This window comes from Cornus florida, unplaced genomic scaffold (assembly GCF_030987335.1).
Source record: "Cornus florida cultivar Cherokee Brave unplaced genomic scaffold, ASM3098733v1 CherokeeBrave_3.0.0_Hap2_Chr11, whole genome shotgun sequence".
Lineage (NCBI taxonomy): Eukaryota > Viridiplantae > Streptophyta > Magnoliopsida > Cornales > Cornaceae > Cornus > Cornus florida.
The window spans coordinates 91,385,275-91,394,877 of record NW_026775581.1 but is presented as its reverse complement, the minus strand read 5'-3'; the positions used below and the strand labels follow the sequence as shown (position 1 = coordinate 91,394,877).

The 9,603-nt window shown below is 33.4% G+C and overlaps 1 protein-coding gene across 1 annotated transcript; it reads right to left on the bottom strand.

Annotated features, from left to right (window-relative positions):
* Nucleotides 1-451: 451 nt before the first annotated feature.
* Nucleotides 452-8,450, bottom strand: LOC132281116 (homeobox protein HD1). The gene is made up of 5 exons (XM_059782851.1): nt 7,606-8,450; nt 7,362-7,482; nt 2,232-2,419; nt 1,879-2,010; nt 452-860 (listed from the first exon to the last, which is right to left on the bottom strand). Exons 1-5 carry the CDS (start codon nt 7,912-7,914, stop codon nt 720-722), a joined length of 891 nt encoding a protein of 296 aa, XP_059638834.1. The 5' UTR covers nt 7,915-8,450; the 3' UTR covers nt 452-719.
* Between the last annotated feature and the right edge of the window lie 1,153 nt (nt 8,451-9,603).

Below are 9,603 nucleotides of genomic sequence, written 5' to 3'. Positions count from 1 at the left end.
TTTCATTTGGACATTTCTTAATTAGTTGCCAGTTAAAAAACTCATATTTATTCTTGAACAACTTGCTCATCTGCTGAACATTCAATCAGTAGAAATTGACATCACCAAATTACTTTCACTTCCAAAACTCATCATGACATGTAAAGCAATAGAACAGGTCTTAATAGTCCCCTAGCCATACAGTAGCTGATGATAATTGGTCCAAGAAAATAATGTCATAGATTTTGTATTTGCTTATTGAACTTAATAATAGAACATGTCCAAACAACAGCCATCTGCCAATATATATCAAAATCTCTTGGAACATATATAAGAATTCACATTCAAACCTTATATTAGTCAAGCATATATATATTCAGGCTTTCAAATAGACCTTCTGTCCTGTAAATGGCCATTAACTTGCTTTACATAGGTCAATTTCAATGGTGGGATTAATTGTTACACAGAGGCATGCCAGAGGAAAAAAAGGATCCGTTAGAAAGTTATTGCTTCTGTGGAAATAGAAATTTACAACTTTTAAGTGTATGCATTCTAACACCATATATTACACATTGTGCATCTGAACTGAAACTTGTGTCACTTGTCTAAACTGCCAATTTTCCACTGTCTTCACAATTGTTGGTTACAACTCTGCCTTGAAGGTTATATAAAAGCTATATGACATAATGTATGTTACTTGATTGCTGTTCTTCAGTTGAAACTTGAAACGCGTTAGATCTCTACCTTTTGCGCTTGGACTTCAGAGCAGTCGCAGATTGTGAGTTGCTGTGCCAGTTTCGCTTCCTTTGGTTGATGAACCAATTGTTGATTTGCTTTAGCTGCAACCCTGTCTCCTCCACAAGTTTTGCCTTGTCGTCTTCCTGAAAGTTTCATGCAGTAACACTCTTATTATTGAACTCTAGCTCATTAAGCTAGTGTTGAGGTGATAAACTGACTCTGATTCAGATATTATGGTTCGATAGGCATTGTAGGAATTAATTTTGATGGTCAGGATGATTGTAAGTCTTACATCCAACTTTTCCTTGTTACTTGATAGGAGGAATTGCTTAGGGAAGGTTTTGGTTATAATCCGACTCAACACCCCATCCTAGACCAAATATTTGCTTCATCAAGAGTTGACTAATAAAATCCCAACAGAGAATTTTAGTTTGGGACTAACCCAAGTATGTGAAGATTCCAGGTCTGAAGCAGGAAGATCTTCTAACAGTACACACATTTTACACACTTCTTCATATGACACTATAGTTATTGAAGCAATTTCTGAATTGAGAACTCTGAATCATACTTCCTTGTCATTTGATGCAATGACATGTTACCCTAGTGGACAATTATGATCCTGGATTTTGAAATTTTTTTTTTTTTTTTGTGTGTGTGTGAGTGTAAAAATTTGGAACTCTCTCCTTAGTAGGAAGTGTCATTTATGTGTGTTTTACAGTATTTTAATTAAATTTAAAAGGATACCAATATCTTGGGTTATTCCATTTAGTTTTGAGGAGTTTTAGGCCACAAATTGCTGCTGAACCGAAATTCAGAACTTCAACCAGAAGTTGTAGGTAATCAAGGGCTGTCTCAGATGAAACAAAGCATATTTATCAAGCATACTGTAATACAGACTTCCATTTGTCCTTAAAGCAACTATTTTTTTGTTATGCATTCCGAGAAGTATTCCTAGTTCCTATTCCATTAATACTAGCTACATGTTCCTAGTTTTATATGTTTTGGTCTAGACCTTGGCAACATCATGAATCATGATGTATATGACAAGAAAATTAACAAGTCGATCAATCCAAAACAGTTCTCAAAAATCAGACAATCCCAAGGATCTAAACATTGGGATTGTTCATAATTATAGATAAATTGATCAAGTTAGTTGCTTACAGTTGGATATGGCCACTTTGAGTGTTGCTGCCACCAATTCTTCAGTACTGAAGTTGTGTCACCGGGTAATTTTCCAGCCCTTCTTTTTCTTAAAATTTCCTCCCTGACATCCTCAATTCTTGACTTAAATCCCTGCAAAAAAAAAAAAAAAAAAAAAAAAAAAAAAAAAAAAAAAGGAAAAGAAAAAAGCATATTATTCTTTACACTTGCATACTGATCAAATAAGTTTATAGATTTTGAACTTTTTGGCATCAGTTAGCATTTTGGGAAGTACTGTATTTTTATTGGAGATTTTATAATTTACTTGTCATGAAAGCTAAGCTGTTGTATTTACAACAATAGCAGAAGACCACCTGCTTGAGCTCAATCTTCAATTCTTGCCGAACTCTCTCCATGAGAGACCTTTCAGATTCTGTTGGAAGCAGTGGACCAAATCCCATCATGTCATTCCCACCGCCTGATTGATCCAAAGAGAAATCCATCTGCAGCTCATCCTCATCATCTGACATAGTCGCACCTGTTCCTTCACTAAGAGTCACTCCTGAAAGAAAACATATAAATAGTTTTGTGAAAGCCTCAGTAAGCCAGCTTCAGTGTTTGTCAGAAATTCAGGGGTGGTGTGACCAACTCTTTTACTCAATCTGATTTTATATTTCATTTTCAATGAAGTAAACAATGTGGATGATATGTTGTTAGTTTATATCATCGAAAACAAGTTATGGGTATTATATGAAATTGGCCTATTCAGAACTTGTAATGCTTCTTTCAAGAGTTGATTCATCAAAATAAAACCATACATAGAAAACCTATTAATAAATTATTACAAATTGCAACAAACATGAGTTCTAACTAAACAGATTTCTTAGACATGGAATTAACAAACTTAACGACGACAGATTTGTTAAAATAACACATAAAGATGGAAAGGAAGAAAAAAGAGAATTGAGCCTACAGCTGAGGATTTACTTGATAAGGCCACCCCATCAAGTGCAAAACATTCCTGATTCACTATAAAAATTGCAAGCTTTCAAAACATTCATAATTCACCCTAAAAGTATGAATGACTACATGAATTTGAACCGATTAAATCCATATGAAAGTAATTATTCAAGAGCAATCCTCAAGCCCACCTTCTGGGATTATGATAGTCATCCTTTCAATTGCTTCCATATAGCAAATAGAGTTGGGAGCAAGATTTTAATGGCATAACCACTGCTGTAAATGCCATGAAATGGACCATTCCACTAAAGGACTGCCAAGTTTCAAAGCAACCGTGTTATTTAGGCCGACTTAGCTTATTCCAAGTTGAGCAGAAATCAATGAGAAAGACTTCTTTGCACCGGTATTATCAACCAATTATATCTAGAAGCTCTAAGAGAGAGAGACAGAGAGATATATATATATATATATTTATGCCTTTAACATAAATCTCCTATAGAAATTATTACGTGGTCCCGGGACCATTGGTAATTTACAAAGCAGTACATATGCAAAAAGTTAATTAAAAATGACATAAAGTTAGACGCATTTATTTATGTGTCGCTTCGTGATTAGCCCGAGACAATATAATAATTTCTCATATTTCCTTAAGAGACATTTGGCATAACATCTAAGGAAGTGTCGGGAAAAGAAAAGAAAAAAAAGGCTTCTCACACTCCACTCCTTGAATCTAAATATCAAAGGAAGTGAAATGTGAGAGACATGTTTTTGGAATGCTAATATGATCTCCTTAACGTCTAAAGCTTCTATGCCAAATGCGATAATTCTAATGGTGGACCTCAATGATCCTAGGACCACATACCACATCGATTCTTGCCCATAAATCAGGATGATTGGGCCCGTGGAGATCATGAGCATGGAATCAATGAAACCTGTGGTTAAAGAACCTTCAATTCGAATGCTTTATTACTGACCAAGAAAAACTTGATGTGGGTACTAAGTAAACACATGGATTACAGAGGATGTCACACGCAAACATGTGAAAAATATGTAATCTGGGGAAGATATCAAAGGAAACTAGTAAAATTAGCTAACACAATGTATCAATTATTACAAAAAATAAATAAAGAAATAAATAAACTTGTGAAATTAAGAACATGTGCATTTAACATAGTGACCAATCATTGAAAATTGTATGATAACCATTCCCTTTCATCATAATGTAAGCAATCTAGATGTGGAGAGGAGGCACACACAAGAGATAATAGAGAAAGCTGTATATGAATTATGCTGTTAAATTTTCCTTTTTTATTTGCAAATAGTACGAAAATATTGTAAAAAATATATATATATAGTGCCCTCCCTTCCAACGCACCGTACATGCAGAACAACATTTTATGATGTATGTTATTTGTTGATTTTATATATTTTTTATTGATAAAATTAGAGAAGAAATTGGTGCTAAATTGGAAGTTTGGAATTAGGAAGCTAAGATGAGTGAAAATAAAAATGAACATATAGGATGTAATTTTAATAAATTTAGAAATACAAATAAGAATGTAGTAAAGATCGAGGATTACTAGGCAGGGACGGAGTCAGGATTTGAAAATAGGGGGTTAAAGAAAAAATTTAAGTAGAGAAGATGAAAACATCAAAAATAATACCACATCATGCCAAACAATTCCTAAGTCTTCTTCAATCTTCTAGTTCTAATTTATTTGTAGGCTTGTTTTCTGAGCTGAACCATTTATCATTTATGTTTTATTATGGATTAAGTAGCTTGGGCTGGACTGGACTATAGCTAATAACAAATATTAGTACTAATTTTTATTTTTTATTTTTTGAACCTGGGCTATTGCCCAGGTTAGCCCACAGAGGTACAAAACTGGAGGAGTGCTTAAAGAAGGAGAAATATCCATAATGAAGGAAAATTGAAGACGATATAATCATACTTACAAGGTTGGAAGGATTAAATATAAGAGTGCATCTAGCACATTGTGTGATCGTTTCCATTAAAATTAAAAGTAAAAGTAAAATTCTTTAAAACAATTATTAGATTAGTCTTTTTTCATTGTACATAATGTTTGACGGCTAAGAAAAAACATTGAACAATTGGCAATACAATGAGAAAAAGACCATTAAGTGAGATTCAGAGTTAAGAAAAGGGACATTGTCGACCTCGAAATTAGTATTAAGAGAAACAATGGTAAAAAATTAACGCAGAAAGAGTTAATAAAAAATAATAGGTTCAGAATGAAATAAAAAAAATAAAAATAAATAAAAATAAAAATAAAAAAATTATTGTGTTTGTCATATTTTATACGCGCGCGCACACAAACATATTTGGTCATCATTACAATATCACAAAAAATTATTTATGTGAAAAATTCAAGACACATGACAATAGACAACTAAGTTACTAACTACTCCCCACAGCATTGAAGTGGGTCCCACTAACTTACAGCATGTGGTGAATCTAATAAACCCAACTTATGATGTGAATAGTTGACTGTCGGTTGATGTATCAAAGCCCGATCTGTTCATATTTATTATAACATGAGCTGGTAACATTAGCATACGATCGGACAATGGCAGATTATTCTTTCATAAAATTCTACGTTTTGACATGTTCTAGGTGATCTCTTCTTTACTTCCTTGACCATGTATGCCAAAAAAGAAGCAAGTTATGCTTAAAAATTGACCTAGTCTCATCATGAAGCCTACTCATGATCAAATGAAATCTTTTTCAATTTCCAAATCACAGCAAACCAATTCTGAAATAACCAAGATTCATATATATCCATGCTTATATCATTCTCATTCTTAAAAGAAATTTAAAATGTAACAAACAAACTTATCATACTGCAACTTACTGGGAAAAAAATTTTAAATAAAAATAAAAATAAAAAATAAACTTATCATACCGCAATGATTGTCCATCACTACCAAAAAGGTCAATATTTAAGGGTGCTTAGGAGAAGAAAACAATTATAATAGACTATCATTTTCAGAGATTGAAACATCAATAGGTAGGTGACAATTGTGCTTGTTCAAATAATCAAATTGCAGATAGACTTCAGAAGCAAATTTCCACCTCATTCAACTAAATCCTTCATATTATTCAGTTGTTCAAATTCATAATAGATTGTTCAATGGTCCCAGAGGTTGGGTGTCCCTAACCACTAACCAGTACTAGCACATTAATTAACTCTCCTTTCTTCTCCAAGTCACACTATTCACATAATGATGTAAAACCAGCAGTAATACCTCAAACTGAAGTATATATATAGATGCTGATCAATAAGAATGCTCATTAATTTACATTATAAATTTTTTTTATTTCCTACTCCTGTGGAACTTCTCTTTTAATTCCTTTGATCAGGATTCACATTTCACACTCCAAAATCCGTTCATGAAATACAACGGTGCGAAATGGGAATGTTAAATTGCAAGTAAAAACTGAATTTCGTCAAATTTTAATATTTGGAAAGTTCTGCATGACTATGTGCTCAAAAAAAAAATTTATCAGAGAAAAAATGTGTTAAAGAAGATCAAAAGAAATTCCTTATAAATAGGTAAAACACATGAGATCTTATAATTGCCAATTTCCAAATTTTCAATTAACCATTTCCACCACACAACAACTCTTGATGGCCATGCCAATTAAAGACTTGCTAGCTATGAATCCACATTCATCAATATTAAGAACTTTATGGTTAACAGATGGGAACCACTCCCTATTGTGTAGGGCAATGTTGCTTTTGTACCAAAATACAGGCATGGCTTTAAGCACATTAACCCTAAAGTCACACACAATTAAGATGGAAACTGCATTAATTATCATCTCTTTGTTTTCATTTTGCACAATGGTTAGTACTTTTATTTTAAACTCATGTTACACATTTTCAACAATCATAATAGATAATCAGTTACAATCTCATGGTTAGTTATACAACCATATTATATATGTATATCTGTAAATTGAACGTTACTGTTTGACCAAACTCTAATCATGAAGCAAGTGCCAAACACAGATCATACACCCTCTAATCTATAAACCCCAAAGTAATCAATCAGAATAAAAGTATTCTAGAAACCAAATATTCGAATGCATTAACCTTATCGGTTGGTGGTGTTGGCATTGTTCTCACTCTTTGTTCCCTCCATCACCCAACTAACCAACCCCTCCCAACTATAAACAACTGCAACAATTTCTTGGTAGGTCCCACTACACCCACCTATTGTACACACGTTAACACAAACTTACAAGAACCCCAATTTGATTTTCTTATGTTGTGCCTACCAAAAGCATAAAAAATCAAAACAATGAGGAAAAGAAAATTAAAAACTGCAACCCATAACAAAAGGACATAAAAGTATTTCTGTTGATTGCACAATCACTTCCAAAACCAGCTAATGATCAGACAATATGCAGATCATACAAAGTATACACCATATACTATCTGTATATATATGTGGCATGTATATTTTAATTTATGTGTACATATATAGATATTTATGGATATACAGAGAGAGAAAAGTACCGGTCAAAGCTTGTAAATTCTGTTCAATTTCACGGCAGGCCATGACAGCTTCAACAGCATGGACTCTGACATGTTGCTGAAGCTGCTCTTTGAAGGAGCACAAAACTAACAAATACTGTGCCTGTGTAAACAACATATAGAAATATAAATAATAAAATAATAAATAAATAAACCAACTAATAACCAGCAAATTGAAGATTAAAAAAGGCGAGAAAATTTACGGGTTTCTGTGAAATCAACCTACCAAGAAATTGTCAAGCTCTTGCCTCTCGTGAGGAGAGAGAGTGTGGCTATTGTGGTGCTGTTGGGAGGCATAAGACCTAAGAAGATGGTGAGACTGTGTGACCTGCGCCTCAATAAGAGGCAACTGATCAATCGGCGTTGCGACGCGGAGACACGCGACGTGGGCGGCGAGAAGCTGCTCATAGAGAGGGTGGGTGGCGATCTCCCCCTTGAGCTGCCGGTGCTGCTCACCGGAAACCGCCATCGAAACATCGGTTAAACCACCAATCCCACCACCACCACCCATCATGCTGAAACCTTGCTCTTGCATTTTTTTTTTTTTCTTTCTTTCTAAACACTAGAACACTATGAGATATATATATATATAAATGAATCAATCAAACTAAAGGGTATATAGTAGAAGAGATCATGTGTGAACAAAAGGATTTTTCAAGAAAGCAAAAGGAAAAGTGGGGTTGAGTTTGAGACTACAAAAGAGTACTCTCTTATATAGAGGAATAGGAGTACTGTTGTGATACTCTCTGGTTGTGAATAGAGATGGAAAGAGAGAATAGAGAAATGAGAAAGAAAAAAGAAAAACAGTTTTCTTGTTATTGGTGTAAGAGAGACCCTCTATATTGGGATCTGAGACACAAGACTTTCTGCACCCCTTCTGTATGATTACAGATTTTTACATATACAGAGGAAAAAAGAGATGCCACTATGCAGGCTTACTTTGAAATTTTGTTTCTTTATGGATCCTTAGAGAGAGAGAGAGAGAGAGAGAGAGAGAGAGGGGTTATAGAATCATTACTATGAGAGGAGGAGGAAGAGAGGTCAGATAAAGAGGTCACAGATAAAGCTGCATCAGTGGCCTGACATTTTGAACACTTTTTTTTTATTTTTTTTATATATTTTTTTTTTGATAGTGATGGAAATGTCCAACCTTAACATCGCAACCAAGATTAGATTAATGGGTTGGATTAGGTATGCTGATAATCTTGAGTTATAAGAATAAGGTGATTAATCAATTCTTGTAAACTGATTAATTGATGTATCTGATTTGGGCACTACATATGGTTTTATAAATGGGGCACCACTTTCATTTAATGAAGACATTGTTGACTAATAACTACCCTTTATTGGCATTCATACACTGTTTGAAGTTTGGCAATTGGTACGGTACCAACTTCATATTCACCTGCCTTGATACATAGTTAATATTCATTGTAATTAGTTGATTATGAGCTGCAATATATATTATTAATGATATTTGTTTATAACACATGTAATAAATCATGTAAAGAGTAGGTACGGAAGTTCTATAGTTGAAAATGTTTATTGTTTCTCTAGATACTATTGAAGTGGTTATGTCATTCTAGATTTACAATGCACATTTTAAATATATTTACCGTGCGTGGTAAATCTAGAATGTTTGGTATGCAAGAAAATGTTGGAGCTAAAGTGTGTCCTTGTTTTGCATGCATGACATGTCAATTTAAACAGTATCTAAAATTTTAACTCACATAGTTTTATTTATAACTTGTATTAAAAGGATAATGTGCGTGTATATATATACATACACATGTAGTGCTATATGATCAAGGCATTTCTTTGAGTACTCTACAAAGCTATAACTTGCGGGAATGATCCAAAATGGATTAAAACAAAAGGAAAGTGTAATGATATTTTTTTTTCACTAGAAAATATCAAAAGGAGGAGTTAAACAAAGGTCTTTCTCGGATGCATTTGTCGGTAGGGAAACTACGTTATTCGACTCCCCCTCCGTCATTCTTTAAAAAAATAAAAGGATAATCAAGTTTTTTAAGAAACTATTACTTTTTTCAAAAAAAAAAAAATTCATAGAACATTTTACATGCAAACAAATGCTGAGAATGTTTCTCAAAACTATGTAAAAAAAATGGACAAATCACTGTATAATTATACATAAAAGAGTATGACAATGCTTCAATTCTAGCTTTTGTCCCAAATTAAAAAGAAAAACAATCAAAAACCTCTG